Here is a 15,858-nt window from a genome sequence, read left to right as displayed (position 1 = left end):
TTTTTTTTATATATATATATATATATATATATATATATATATATATATATTTGCCTTTTTATATTTTAGGGCTGGGGTCCCTCGCATGAGAATAATCATATTTGGGGCATCTGAAAAATGGAAAACCTCTGATGTAAAACACAATTTAGTAAAGATTAAACGATTTTTGCAAAATACAAACTTGCAGACTGTTGCATCTAAAGAGGTCTGTGTGTACTCTTAATTAGATTTCTGTTTAAGGACCTGAAATTCGAAGACTAGTGCCAAATAAAATATATAATGTGTATAGTTGAAATATAGTTACATAAAATATTATTGAAATCGAGTAATATATTATTAATTGTATTATTTTAGAGGTTATAACAGAAGTTATGGCTTATCAAAAAACTAAATTGTGCAATTGTAATTAGTTAATTATTCTTATTTTGATCTTCTTTGTCTATAAATTTGTTCATGATATATTTTACTTTTTGTAGTATCGTTAACATGTTTCTTTTTTATTTTATTTGTTTTAATTTTTTTTGCTGAACATTTAACCATATCTAATCCTTTTTCCCAGTGTTTGCAATTATCTTTCGCCTTTTTTTTTTTTTTAAATGGAAAGTAAATTAAAATATTTTATAAATATTATCCAATCAATGAGTCGGCGTTGTAACTCATTTAAAACAACTGGACTTGTTTTATTAAGTGTGAGTGCCACTGTGGCCTAGGACTCTTATTCTGCTGTAATGTCGGCGTGGCTCCATGTTTTGTAGGCGTTTGTTGTTTCTCTCTTCGCTCGGGTTCACGGACGGGTTTCCATTTTCATGGATGGGTTCAACCAGAAGAACAACAATAATATGGATCCGGACATGGAGGACAAAACCCTGGAGCTGATGGTGCGTGCGGAACAACATACACGACACGGTCTGAATGTGTGATGCTCGCGCGGGTGCGGATGTTTGTGTTTGTTGTAACGCAGTATAACGCGGGCTAGAGAAGGAGGAGGACAAAACACAGCGGCGGCCCGAATCGATACAAAACAATCGGCTGCTATCATGTTGCGCTGTAAGGATTGATTCAAGTTTTGTCATCAAACCGACTTTTCGCTCATGGTTTGACGAGAGTGTCGCGTATGAATGTCGAGGTTTGTGTTCGCTGGAGGATCATTGCGGCACCGCTGCGCCACAGCGCGCGTCGTATATCACAGTGGTTATGCGCTTTACATACCATACACATATGCACTTGACCTGGTGTATACAGTCTATTTGTGATTCAGATATCGCATATGCACTTCATGTGTGTTGTGTATATAGTCTACATGCGCTGTGTATGTGTGTGATTCATATATGAAATAGTCTTATACGCGTTTGATATATCACAGTTTATATTCGCTTCATATAGCTACTAATATACGTGATTCATGCATTAAACCGTGTATACGCGTTTGGTAGGCTATATCACATTGCCTGTATTCGCTATACTCGAGCTTCATTTATCACGAGTTTCATATATTAAGTAATGTATATGTGCCTCATAACGCATGTAGTTAATATGAGCTTCATATGTTAAACAATCCGTGCTCACTTCATTATTAAACAATTTGTATGTGCTTCATAAATCACATCGAATCTATGTGTGCTTCATATATTAAATAATCTATACACGCTTCATATATAAAACAATCTATATGCGCTTCATATATTAAATAATCTACTATACAAGCTTCACATATAAAACAATCTATATGCGCTTCATATATAAAACAATCTACTATACAAGCTTCACATATAAAACAATCTATATGTGCTTCATATATTAAATAATCTACTATACAAGCTTCACATATAAAACAATCTATATGTGCTTCATATATTAAATAATCTACTATACAAGCTTCACATATAAAACAATCTATATGCGCTTCATATATAAAACAATCTAGTTGTGCTTAATATTTCACATTGTCTGTATGAACATATGTAAGTCTATAAGCGCCTCCTATAACATTTTGTCTGTATGAGCTTAATTTATTAAACCATCTATATGTGCTTTATAAATCTGATGCAAAATATATTTACTTTTCATACATTTCATCCAGTCTATGCTTCACATATGACACAGTCTATATGTGCTTCAAACAATGTATGCATATGCAATCTATATGTCACATATCGTCTATTTATGCTTAATTTTTCACACTCTATATAGTCTCATATATCACATACAGTTCATATGTGCGTATCTATATGTAGAATCCAAATATACAGAATCTGTATGCGCTTCATATGCCCTACTACACAACCGATATGCCATTCATTCACTATGTGAACAGCCTAATATGTATTAATACCTCTTATATGTGTCCTGGATATCATTACATACAGTGTATGTGCTTCATTTATCACAGTCTTTGTGTTTATTATTATAGGTTATACTCTATATGTAGTTATAATGTGCTGTCTATAAGCATCATGTGTTACAAAGTCTATTCATGCTTATGACATTGTCCACTTTGCATAAAAACATCTAATAAATGACTAATTAGTAATGTTTATGCTATTCACATTTACTAAACTGGCACGTGCACTATTATTTCTACACCTCTGTCCCCTGATAGGTCATGCATAGTTGGACAAGAGGGTGTAACCACTGAACAACTAGTTCAGTCTCTCTAGATCTGTCATGATTATGCTAGTCTTCATCTGGGGCCATGTTAGGTTGAGTTTAACAACAGCCTCTCTGTTAAAGGCCAGCTGCCTGGAGACACAGTGCCTGGTTTGTTTTGAATGGGATTTGGAGTTTTGGATGCAGATCTATGAATGGTTATTATTAGTGTGAGGTCTAGTAAAATAGTCAAACATGAAATGGCCAAAATGTCTTACAGTGTAAAGGGATATTTTACACAAAAATGAAAATTCATAATTTGTACTCCGCTTTGTTCTAAACAACACAAAATAAGATATTTTGAAGAATGTGGGTAACTGAAGACTTTCTGGCCCACATTTTTTTCTCATACTATGGAAGTCAGTGGGGACCAGCAGCTGTTTGGTTATCAAAATGTCTTCTTTTGTGTTCAACAAAGAAACGCATACATGTTTGGAATTACTTGAAGGTGAGTAAATTATGACAGAATTTTCATTTTTAGGTGCACTTTCCCTTTTAAGGTTTTAATAACATATCAAATTAGCGCAGTGTTTTAATAAATTTAAATAATAATAATATTAATAGTTTAAATTGTTACTTTCAGTACCCACTGTATATATATATATATATATATATATATTTATTGTCATAAATTATTACATTTTATATTATGTATGTATGCTGATAAATGGATCAAAGTACATTACAAATAATATATTAATGATTTAATATTTAATTAATTAAAAAATAATCATAATATAACTAATTTTAAAATAAATTTTTTTTTTAAATAAATAGTTTGCCATCTTTAAATTTAAGGTTTAAAAAAACAATTTTATCAAACTAGCTCAATGTTTTAGTGAATTTAAATAATATTAATTTAAATAAATAATTAAATATATATAAAATAAATATAAATAAATTATGAGTAATATAAATAATTAGATACATTTGAATAAAAACAATAATAATTAAATGGTTAAATAAGCAATTTACCATCTTTAAATTTGACTTTAGGCTTCATTGAGTGTCATGCACAAACACACAGCTCAGCACTAGAGCATGAATGTCTTGAGTGTGTAAAGTTTGTGTTCACATATCCATAGCTCATATTTGAATGGAGTGCAGAAGGGGAGGAGCCTAATAGGCCACGCCGTCTTTCCACCTACTCATAATTGTGTTTGTTGGTCCATGTAAAACACTGTCTGCAGGAGTGTGTGTGTGTGTGTTGCTCACTGTTGCTCTAATACTGTTTTTTCCTCTCACTTTCCTCACTGACTCTACTCTTTTCTCTTTTTCACACCGTTTCACTTGTACCCTCACTTCACTACTGTTATTTGCATGCTTTCTTTCTTTTTCAATCATTTTTGTTGTTTATTTTTTCTATGTTTGTTTGCTTATTCCTTCTTTGTTCATCGATATATTCATTCTTTCTGTCTTGTCCATTGTTTGTTCTTTTCTTTCTGTCTTTCATTGTTTTCCTCCTTGGTTTACTGTTTCTTTCGTTCTGACTTTCTTTTGTTGGTCTGGTCTTTTGTTTGTTCTTTCCTTCTTTTCTCGCTCTGTTTTGCCTTCTGTTCTCTCTTTCTTTATGGCATATTCCCATTCTGTTCCCTCCTATTCCCTTCTATTTTCTCTCTCTCGCTCTCTCTCTATCTATCTCTCTCTCTCTCACACAGTGTTCTTTGCCTCGTTCTGTCTGGCTGGGTTGTTCGTCGGTGGCAGAGAGTCTGTGTGCTCTCAGATGCCTGCAGAGCCTCCCGTCCTCCCGGGCCCACAACCAGGTTCTGCTCTCCTCTTCTCTCCGCTCCTCCCGTCTTTCTGTCCGTCTCATGCACTGGATGTGTGTATGTGTGTTTGGCTTCTTGTCTCTAGATGTGATATAAAAGGCTGATCTTTAAATTCGTAGATGTCTTAGTTTACTGAGCTGTAATTCAGTCAGCATAATTGGCCTGTTTTTTTTTTTTGTGAGAAAACAGAAAAGGAACTGCTGAAGAGCACAGCACCTGTCTTTCTTTTGCCACTCTCTCTCTCTCTCTTTCTCTGCTTGCCTGTCTGTCTGTGTCTGCTTTAGTCTTACCATCTCATATCTGAACTTTTTCTATTGAGAAACACACACATGCATTAAAAGTTTATTAAACAGAACAATCCAATTTTAATAAATCCTAAAGTGCCCCTGATAGTATTTTAGGGTCAGGACCATTTCATTTAAAGTAAGTGAGTATGCATTAAATTGATCAAAAGTGACAGTAAAGACATCTTACAAAAGTTTTCTATTTCAAATAAATGCCATTCTTTTGACATTTCTATTCATCAAAGAATCCAGAAAAATAAAATGTATCAAGGTTTCCACAAAAATATTAGGCAGCACAACTGTTTTCAACAATGATATTAATCAGAAATATTTCTTGAGCAGCAAATCAGCATATTAGAATGATTTCTGAAGGACCATGTGGCACTGAAGACTGGAGTAATGATGCTGAAAATACAGCTTTTAATCACAGGAATAAATTAAATTTTACAATATATTCACACAACACTTATTTTACATTGTAATAATATTTCACAATGTTACTTTTTTTACAGTATTAATAATTCCAAACTTTTGATAGTGATTGCTCTGTTCTAATCCCATAATGCATTGCACTGACGTAGATGAAGTAGAGAAGTGTTTATTATAAATAAACGTATAATTCAATTTTTACCAAAAAAGTGTAGATAAAAAAAGTTCAGTATAACTAAAATTAGGGCTGCCCTCGACTAAAGATTTTTCTGGTCAACTAGTAGTCCTTCATTTTAAGCATTAGTCGACTAATCGCACGTTTATTAATAAACCAATTAAATCATGCTAATGAGCCTTTAATTGCCTACATAGCCTAATAAGCGCTCAAGCGCACACGCATAAAGCTTGCCACAGCGCACCGGCAGAAGTAATGATGATGAATGTATCAGGGAAAAACAGTAAGGTTAAACTGCATTAACATTTTAATAACCTATTGATAAACTAGTGTTTTCTGTGATTTCGGCTTAAGATATTAATTCGGCGACACTGACTCGTCATCTCCACAGTAGTGAATGCGCCTGCATGCAAGTTCCATATGGATTACATAATCTGAGAATATTTGTTTTTTCTGATTTGAATTGTTTAATTTGAAAGTAGACATTTCACTCTATAGATATATTTTTCATGTCTGTAAGGCAAGCATACACAGAGTTTTACACTCAAGTTCACAGAGGCCGAGACGGCAGAAAGCGCATCCTGATTGCTTTCATTATTTTACAAAAGCACAATGTTTTGTTGTTATCGTGAATGCACACAAATAAACGTAGAGGCTTTACAGATTCGAAAGATGTATTACTCTTATTCGTATGACCAAAATGACGGAGTATTTTAAGAGCAAGTGAGCGCACCGGTGCCTCCATCTGTCACGCTGTGAACTCGCAACTGTTCAGCTTTCACACTTGAAAAGCGCACATTTTTCTAGGTTAAAGGATTAGTTCACCCCAAAATGAAAATTCTGTCATTAATTACTCGCCCTCATGTCGTTCCAATCCCCGTAAGACCTTCGTTCATCTTCGGAACACAAATTAAGATATGTTTGATGAAATGTGAGAGCTCTCAGACCCTCCATAGACAGCAACGCAACTGTAACAGGTTAACCGACCGTAAGAATTTTGACCGATTAATACAATCAGTTAAATGGTTTAAAAAGTCATTTAATTATTTATCAAGTAATTTATCAAAATATTGAAAAAGGTTTGCTGCATGGTTAAAATAAACTATGCATATAAAAAAATGGGGAAAAAACAAGTCGGGTATAAGTCACATTTTATTATTTCATTCAGAAATAGGCCTAATGCCGACGCAAAATGTTTACAAACATTATAATAAACACTGTAAACATAGCTAGTGTTAGTTCCCCTCACTCCACAACAAATCCTTTCAATTAACATAATTTGGAAAAGAACAAGAATTAAAAATATAAGAAGCTATAGCAATATAAACGACAAGCCAAAACAAATTAATTTAGGCTAAAACGAAACTGAAACCTCGAATTTGAATGGCAAATTATTATTTATGTATTTCACTTGCGTTCCAATATCCACGTAAAACAAAATGTTTTGCATAACATCACGGCGGTACAGTGATGACACTTAACGGCTCAGATTTTACTACTTCTTTTTGTTTTTTTTTTTACTACAGTTTTTTTTTTTTTTTTTCCCCCATGTTTGACTGATTGTATTTTATTATGATAATGATCAGGCTGCAAAACTTAACTGTTCATTCAGAAATAGGCCTAATGCCGACGCAAAATGTTTACAAACATTATAATAAACACTGTAAACATAGCTAGTGTTAGTTCCCCTCACTCCACAACAAATCCTTTCAATTAACATAATTTGGAAAAGAACAAGAATTAAAAATATAAGAAGCTATAGCAATATAAACGACAAGCCAAAACAAATTAATTTAGGCTAAAACGAAACTGAAACCTCGAATTTGAATGGCAAATTATTATTTATGTATTTCACTTGCGTTCCAATATCCACGTAAAACAAAATGTTTTGCATAACATCACGGCGGTACAGTGATGACACTTAACGGCACAGATTTTACTACTTTTTGTTTTTTTTTACTACAGTTTTATTTTTATTTTTTCCCCATGTTTGACTGATTGTATTTTATTATGATAATGATCAGGCTGCAAAACTTAACTGTGCGCGCATGCAGCACTGCCGCAATCACTTGAGTTTTTTCCTTCTAACAGTGAAAGAAACTACTCCTTTTAGTCCTAAAGATAATCGGAATTATACAAGGTTTGCCTTTATTTGTGTATATTCACAATAAAAACAAATCTTTGTGCATTTGTAAAATAAGCCTAAAGAAAAATAGGAGGCGGCTTTCTGCCGTCTGTTTCCTTTCGTGCAGCACAAAAATGAACCAAAACTCTGTGTACTAGGCTACTTGTTGTTTTTCTTTAATTTTCTTAATTTATTATTGAAGTAAAAACTGAAACCTCGAATTTGAATGGCAAATTATTATTTATGTATTTCACTTGCGTTCCAATATCCACGTAAAACAAAATGTTTTGCATAACATCACGGCGGTACAGTGATGACACTTAACGGCACAGATTTTACTACTTTTTGTTTTTTTTTACTACAGTTTTATTTTTATTTTTTCCCCATGTTTGACTGATTGTATTTTATTATGATAATGATCAGGCTGCAAAACTTAACTGTGTGCGCGCATGCAGCACTGCCGCAATCACTTGAGTTTTTTCCTTCTAACAGTGAAAGAAACTACTCCTTTTAGTCCTAAAGATAATCTGAATTATACAAGGTTTGCCTTTATTTGTGTATATTCACAATAAAGACAAATCTTTGTCAAAATGTAAAATAAGCCTAAAGAAAAATAGGAGGCGGCTTTCTGCCGTCTGTTTCCTTTCGTGCAGCACAAAAATGAACCAAAACTCTGTGTACTAGGCTACTTGTTGTTTTTCTTTAATTTTCTTAATTTATTATTGAAGTAAAAATGTTTCTCGTATAGGCCTATTTATTCGTTATATATATATATATATATATGTAGCCTAGCTTTATTATGTTTTTCTCCACTCGCAGAAGCGCTGCAGGTGCGTGATGCGATATGATGAGCATGTGAATCCACATGTTCTGTTGTTTGCTGCTTTTTGCGCATGTAAAATGAATCCCCGGGAAACAAATGTTAGTATTTTTTTTTTTTACGGGTCACAGACACTTATCCTTTCTAATTTATGCTGATTACGTCGATTACGCTCTTGGGTACTCTCCAAAATGGCTGAAGACGATGGCTGAAGACGTAACTCGGGGGAGAAGAATTGTTAAATAAATTGTTATTTTTGTTTTCTTTGCACTCAAAAAGTATTCTTGTAGCTTTGCAAAACTGAAGTTGAGCCACTGATGTCACATGGACTGTTTTACCGATGTCCTTACTACGTTTCTGGACCTGGGAACATTACAGTTGCGTTGCTGTCTATGCAGGGTCTGAGAGCTCTCACATTTCATCAAAAATATCTTAATTTGTGTTCTGAAGATGAACGAAGGTCTTACGGGTTTGGAACGACATGAGGGTGAGTAATTAATGACAGAGTTTTCATTTTGGGGTGAACTAACCTTTTAACGTTAGATTGAGCGGCCATGTAAAGTTGCTACTACTTACATATTTCAGATGATAAGCCATATTTGAGGTCGATGAATGACAGGCGAGCGTTTAGATGTACTGTATTACCACAAAATCCAGCGTTTTTTTTCTGCGACTAATAACATTTTGGTCGACCAAGCCTCTTCTCGTCGACTAAAGGTTAGTCGACTATTAGGGGGCAGCCCTAACTAAAATATAGTATAACTAAACATTCACGTATCACGCCATTATCTTTGGAACACTCTATTGCCAAAATCGCATTCAGCTGGCAGCTCATACAGTTGAAACAGACAGTCAGTATTGTTTGTTTGTGCTTAGTTAGTGGATGATGTTGCTAGTTGATGTGGTTTTCTACACTTGAGCTGACCGAACTGACTTCATACATTCATTAAATCCACCAAAATACCAGCTGATTTAAAGACATTTAAACTTCAAAAATAGAATGAACATTAGTGAAGAGAAAAGATCCTGCTACATTTGAAACTCGCAGATACAGAGACTCACTTTGATATTTTGTTCTACTACAGAAATGGTCAGACATTTGTGTGTGAATGAAGTCACTCAAGCCACAGTAAATGTTATTAAGACTTTGTGTGATTAAGACTGTTTAAACACACCAAGCTGACAAGTCCAATTAAAGTAACAGTTCAGCCATAAATGAAGCTCCGCCCACTCATCCTTAAACTCCTCCCCTCCCACATTTATGTTATTTTTGTGATAGTTGCAGTGGAACTGACAGAAGATTCAAAGTTTGTTCTCACAGACATCAGATTAGAGGCTATTGAGAGCTGAATCTGTTTGTTTATGTTTGCCGTCTCTGTGTGCATGTTAAACTGCTTGTGTTTGGAATGTTTTACCCAGAATGCACTATTCGGACCGATTATTTTCCTGTTTTTCAGCCAGACACATGTTTACCACCTGTCACTCTCTCTTGTGTCTCTCTGTAGAGCATGACGGTGATGGAGTCACAAAATAACACAGATGACGTCTCACCAAAGAAGACAACAGTGTTTAAGGTGTGTGTGAAAAAGAGAGATATTTACATTTACAAGGGCTAGTCAGTGATTTTATTTCCGTCCGAATCCCGAATATCCAGAAATAGTTTTTCTCCCACCACATAAAAATTCCCAGCTGAATTACCTGCTGTTGACAAACACCAAGGTCATGTGGTAATTTAATTGTCCTCCGAGTTTATAAAAAGAGATCAGTTCAAAAGCAAAGTACGGTAACTGTTGTGCTTCACTGTAATGTGTGTGCATTTTAAAAATAGACTTTTATTTCTGAAATGCTGAAACTGTTTCCAAGAATAATGTTACATCACCGCTCCACTACAGCGAGTGGGAGCAGAGAGACAACAAAATGTTTGTGGCACCAACAGGTATGCAATGCATTTAATTAAAATATTTATCATTTACTTTTAGATAAATTACTGCTTACACTGTTAGTTTTACTAGTTGACCAAGTAGCAGTGTTATTTTACTATCATTGCTTCTATCAATAGTTTTTGTTAATATTTTGAATTAGGTGTTATCTTTATATTTTCTGTTTTCTTTTTAGTTTTAACAATTTTGTTTTTTATTAACTATTTCAAATTAAACTGAATGAAAATGAGAAATGATTCCTTGGCAACTAGTTGAAATGTAATTTTTTTTTATTTCCTGAATACTTAGGACCATGTGTTATTTCAGTTTTTCTTTTTTAATAAATCTGCGAAAATGTCAACAATTCTGTGTTTTTCTGTCAATATGGGGTGCTGTGTGTACATTAATGAGGAAAAAAAATTAACTTAAATGATTTTAGCAAATGGCTGCAATATAACAAAGAGTGAAAAATTTAAGGGGGTCTGAATACTTTCCGTACCCACTGTATATATATATATATACATGTATATATATTTATATTTCTGCGGGTCTTAAAGTCTTACATTTAGTTAAAATATATGACGATTTATTTTTATCGTGGACAATTAAAATGTCTCCGCGATCTGTCAAAACACATAAGGTTTACATATAAACACAGTTGGTTATGTTTAAAGTAAATGTAAAAAGTGTGAGAAAAATGGATGTGTGCCTGTATATTAGATGCATGCAGGTCTTAAAGCGACAGCAGACTAATTGTACTAAACATGCTGCTGCTTGTCAATAAAGGGATAGTTTACCCAAAAAGGAAAATTCTGTCGTTATTTACTCACTCTCATGTTGTCCCAAACCTGTATTAATTTCTCTCTTGTGCTGAACACAAAATAATTAATTGAATGTTAATAAAACAACAAAACGCAAAGAAAAAAATTACTCGCTGCTCTTGACTGAAGAACTTTAAAACAGTTGCTTTAATAAGAATCAATGTGTAATTGAAGTGTTTATGTATTTGTTCTTATTTTTTAATAACAAAGATAAAATAATGACAGTGATTTTTAATCTTCGTTCACTTTGGCCAAAATGTCTGCCATTGTTTTTTTTTTTATTATTACGTTGTAAGGCTTTGTTTTTAAAATAGGGAAATTAGTTTGACTGTACATAATGACAAAGAATCGTGATAAAATCGTGAATTGTGATTTTCCTGAAAAAATTGTGATACATTTGCTGTATCGCCCACCCCTGTGTTAGAATACCATTGATCATTTGAATAGTGCAAGGCAGTAAAACCATTTAAACCATAGTGTATACATTTTCCTATTATTAAATAAGATATATCACAAAACCTGCTCCTCCACCAGGAATAAATAGTAATATGAATACTTTCGTTTTTAACTTTTTTTTTTTATATACAATCAAACTTTGGTTTGAACTGTGAAGCAGTGTTATTTTAGTATCATTGAGATACCATTATAGTTTTTGTTAATATTTTGAATTAGATTGAGTTAGATTAGAATAGAGATATTTTGTTTAAATTTTTTTTTTTAAGTTAAAACTTTGTGATTTTATTGTTTTTGGAATTTGTATTATTATTATATTGTTAAGGGCTATATAAATAAACTTGACCTTGACCTTGGCAACTAGCTGAAATAATAAAGTTGTTTTTATATTTTATTTATTTATTTGTACTTTATTCAGTTATTTCAAGTTATTTATTTTTTATGGTTTTACTTTGAGTTAACTATAATAACCCAGGTGTGAAGTCAGTTTTGGCATGTCTGTGTTCTCATTTTCACTCAGCCGCTGTCTTATTGTCTGTGTGTCCAGTTCGGGAACTGTTCAGTGGCAGGTTTGAGGAAGAGGACGTCACAGGGGAATTTCGAGAAAGAGAAAGATCTGTGCATCCAGCTGTTTGATCAGTGGTCAGAATCGGATCAGGTGGAGTTTGTGGAGCATCTGATTTCTCGCATGTGTCACTACCAGCACGGCCATATAAACTCATACCTTAAACCCATGTTACAGAGAGACTTCATCTCCGCGTTGCCAGGTAACTAACTCACACATAAGCACATGTACCTCAAGCCTTGGCTACAGCAAATCCTCCTACTCCAACACATGCTTTAGCAGACTCAGAAATGTGAGTGTCGGCACGTGGCCAGAGCCGCCCACTTACATCACTCACACACGCATCTGACAACATGTACAGCATTTTGTATGCTTGTTTTTATGTGATGTTTAGGGGAGCGTAAATATTAAAATTGCTGATAGTGAATGATGAACCAACGTGCAATAAAGTAATCGTTAAATCAAAAATGACGTAAAAATATGTGTAAATGGTTTTATAGACATTTATCAGAAAGGTATTTATATAGACTTTGTGGTCAGATTTTAGCCCTTAAATGATTAGTTCACTTCCAGAATAAACATTTTCTGATAATTTACTGACCCCTGAGGCCTTCTGAAGCGACGTGATGCAGTTGTGTAAGAAAAATATCCATATTTACAACTTTATAAACCTTAATCTCTAACTTCCTCTAACTGTCGTGCACGTATTCACGAGAGAGTGGCGTCCAGCGGATAATGTAGCACATAGGCAAGCGCGGTGACAAACGCAGAAGTGACGAACGCGGAAGCGCAGAGGAGAGAGCTAAACAAAACACCGGTCACGATTTAGTAGTACAAAATGAGGATTTGTAAAGAAAATGTCAGAGGATTTCAATATAAGCCAAGAGGACAATGGTTTTCCTTTGCTGTAAACAAAACTTGTTTCTCGCGAGACTAGCATATTCTCACCGGCAGGGCCGGATTTACCTCTTTTCGTGACATAGGCAAAACAAATTTTTGGGCCCCCTTGCCTATTAATATAATAGGCCTAATATTACCACCCAAGCAAACAAAAATATTTCTTAATCTGTGGAAACCATTACAGTGTTTTCTGTCACAATAAGCGCTTGCGTTCAGTCAATAAAAATCGAATGTAGGTTCCTTATTTGTTTGAGAACTGAGAAAGACCATTCCATTAATAGGCGCGGCAACGTGGCCACATAATAACCACTTCGGGAGTGCATTATTTCTCTAATAATTTTAACGGCCTGTGGAGTCACAATTGCACATCGATTGTTCAAATGATTTGTTTCAAGACATTGTTTCTGTCCTGTAATCTCGTGTGTGTTGAACTAGCTAATTTTTTACGCACACTCATCCCAAACCTTCCGTTGCAAATTCCAAAATGTCATTTTAGAGCTAATAACAGAGGCTTGAGCTATTGATATGCAGGCTAACGCAGTTATTAGAGAGAGCGAGGGAGAGAGAGCGAGAAGTGCGTGTGAATACCTGCGTCTGTGCGTCTCTCAGCAGTGTTAAGCAGCAGCGTCTACTAATAGCGAATCTTCAATTTGAACTGCTTCAAGAACTTTGCTACTGAGAAATGTCATGTAGCTTTTCAGCTGCGCAACTATTTTATTGATAAATTCACGGGGCAGCGCTGACAAGTTTCTGTCTGCGTGTGTGCGCGAGTGCGTGTCTGTACTTTGTGTGTGTCTGTGAGAGAGAACGGGAGAAAGAAAGCGTGATTTCCGTACATAAAAAAAGGTGGAAGACATGGAAATAGTTTGTCATTTTTACCCTATTATTTGTTATATTTATTTGCTCAATGTCTTCTGGGGTTTTAGTTCTTTTACTGTTGTAGATATCCCATAGTATAACAAAAATATTATACATTTCTTAGTTATGTTTGGACCCCCTCTGGACGAGCAAGCATAGGCACGTGCCTAGAATGCCTATGCGTAAATCCGGCCCTGCACACCGGAGTTTACGCTACGCCTACGTCATCCACTGGACGCCACTCTCTCGTGAACGAGCACGACAGTTAGCAGAAGCTAGAGATTAAAGTTTATTAAGTTGATAGGTTTAGAAATGTATGCTGAAATTATAAATTTTGGGCTACCATCCACTCCCATTATAAAGCATGGATTAGCCTGGACAGTGAAAAACTCTGATTGTATTCGTCTGAAAGAAGAATGTCGTATACACCTAGGATGGCTTGAGGGTGAGTAAATCATGGGGTAATATTTTTATTTTTGGTTGAACTATCCCTTTAAGGTTTTTGAGGAAAACTTTCCAGGATTTTTCTCCTAAATTTAAATTTTTTTTATTTTGGAAGTGAACTAATCATTTATAAGAACAGATATAATGTTAATTCTACATCATCCACTCCCATTATAAAGCATGGATTAGCCTGGACAGTGAAAAACTCTGATTGTATTCGTCTGAAAGAAGAATGTCGTATACACCTAGGATGGCTTGAGGGTGAGTAAATCATGGGGTAATATTTTTATTTTTGGTTGAACTATCCCTTTAAGGTTTTTGAGGAAAACTTTCCAGGATTTTTCTCCTAAATTTTTTTTATTTATTTTGGAAGTGAACTAATCATTTATAAGAACAGATATAATGTTAATTCTACATTCATAATATAGAGTTGTGGTTGTAAGTTTTACCTGCACCTTGTAGAATCAGCAAAAGCAATATGACCATTTTTTTTATCTTGGCCGATTAAAATGTCTCCACAATCTGCTTTTGCAGAAATATCGTAGTATCGTGTTACAGCACACATTCTATCAGTTGCAGTTATCTTTTATTTTGGAAGTGAACTAATCATTTATAAGAACAGATATAATGTTAATTCTACATTCATAATATAGAGTTGTGGTTGTAAGTTTTACCTGCACCTTGTAGAATCAGCAAAAGCAATATGACCATTTTTTTTTATCTTGGCCGATTAAAATGTCTCCACAATCTGCTTTTGCAGAAATATCGTAGTATCGTGTTACAGCACACATTCTATCAGTTGCAGTTATCGCGCCTCCGTCTCATTATACTGTACAACGCCACATACATTCACATCAAATGTTAACTCAGCGGTAGAGTTGCACTCATGGAACAATGTACTTATTCGCAATTACAAAAGTACATTGTTTGCATGTGCTTTAAAGCATTGCTGGTTAAACATTTCATTCGTGTGCTGTTCTGACATGTGCTTTTTCTTAGCGCATACACCTGAAGCGCGCGCACACTAAAAAGCCTGTTAAACAGCGCCTGATTACTAGACTAAGTTATCTTTCGCATCTGATTGCACTAATACTGTCAAAACACACAAGGTTTACATATAAACATAGTTGTTTATGTCTACAGTGAAACTAAACAGTTGAGAGAAAAACGGACGCGTGCCTGTATATTAGATGTGTGCAGTTCTTAAAGCGACAGCAGACTATTTGTACTAAACATGCTGCTGCTTGTAAATAAAGGGATAGTTCACCTAAAGATGAAAATTCTGTCATTATTTACTCACTGTCATATTGTCCCAAACCTGTATTAATTTATTTTGTGAAGAATGTGTGTAACCAAACTGTTGCTGGTCCCCATTGACTTGGGAAGGAAAAAGTAGTAGTAATCCCTGTAATGTTAATAAAACAACAAAACAAAGAGAAAAATGACTCACTGCTCTTGACTGAAGAACTCAAATACAGTTGCTTTAATAAGAATCAATGTAAAATTGAATTGTATATAGTGTTTTTTTATTTTATTTGTTTATTCAATTTCTTGAATGCTACTGCTAAATACACATACTGTGCCTGAAAAAAATAAAGCACTGTCAGTTTTATTTGTATATTATGTGTGTTTGTAATGTGTATCTTTGTT

General features: G+C 34.4%; 1 protein-coding gene across 1 annotated transcript in view; it reads left to right on the top strand.

The window, feature by feature from the left end:
- The first annotated feature begins 736 nt into the window (after positions 1–736).
- Positions 737–15,858, top strand: part of LOC107596397 (F-box/WD repeat-containing protein 11-like) — a 26,712-nt gene continuing 11,590 nt past the window's right edge. Inside the window, exons 1-4 of the mRNA XM_016287119.1 lie at positions 737–878; positions 4,305–4,409; positions 9,754–9,822; positions 11,989–12,208. Of these exons, the coding sequence (XP_016142605.1) occupies positions 807–878; positions 4,305–4,409; positions 9,754–9,822; positions 11,989–12,208 (466 nt within the window). The 5' untranslated portion in view covers positions 737–806. The remainder of the gene's footprint in view (positions 879–4,304; positions 4,410–9,753; positions 9,823–11,988; positions 12,209–15,858) is intronic.

The sequence above is a fragment of the Sinocyclocheilus grahami genome, unplaced genomic scaffold (genome assembly GCF_001515645.1).
Source record: "Sinocyclocheilus grahami isolate Dianchi unplaced genomic scaffold, SAMN03320097.WGS_v1.1 scaffold218.1, whole genome shotgun sequence".
In the NCBI taxonomy this organism is placed as follows: Eukaryota; Metazoa; Chordata; class Actinopteri; order Cypriniformes; family Cyprinidae; genus Sinocyclocheilus; species Sinocyclocheilus grahami.
Note: the sequence above shows the minus strand (reverse complement) of the source record. Positions and strands in the feature narration are given on the sequence as shown.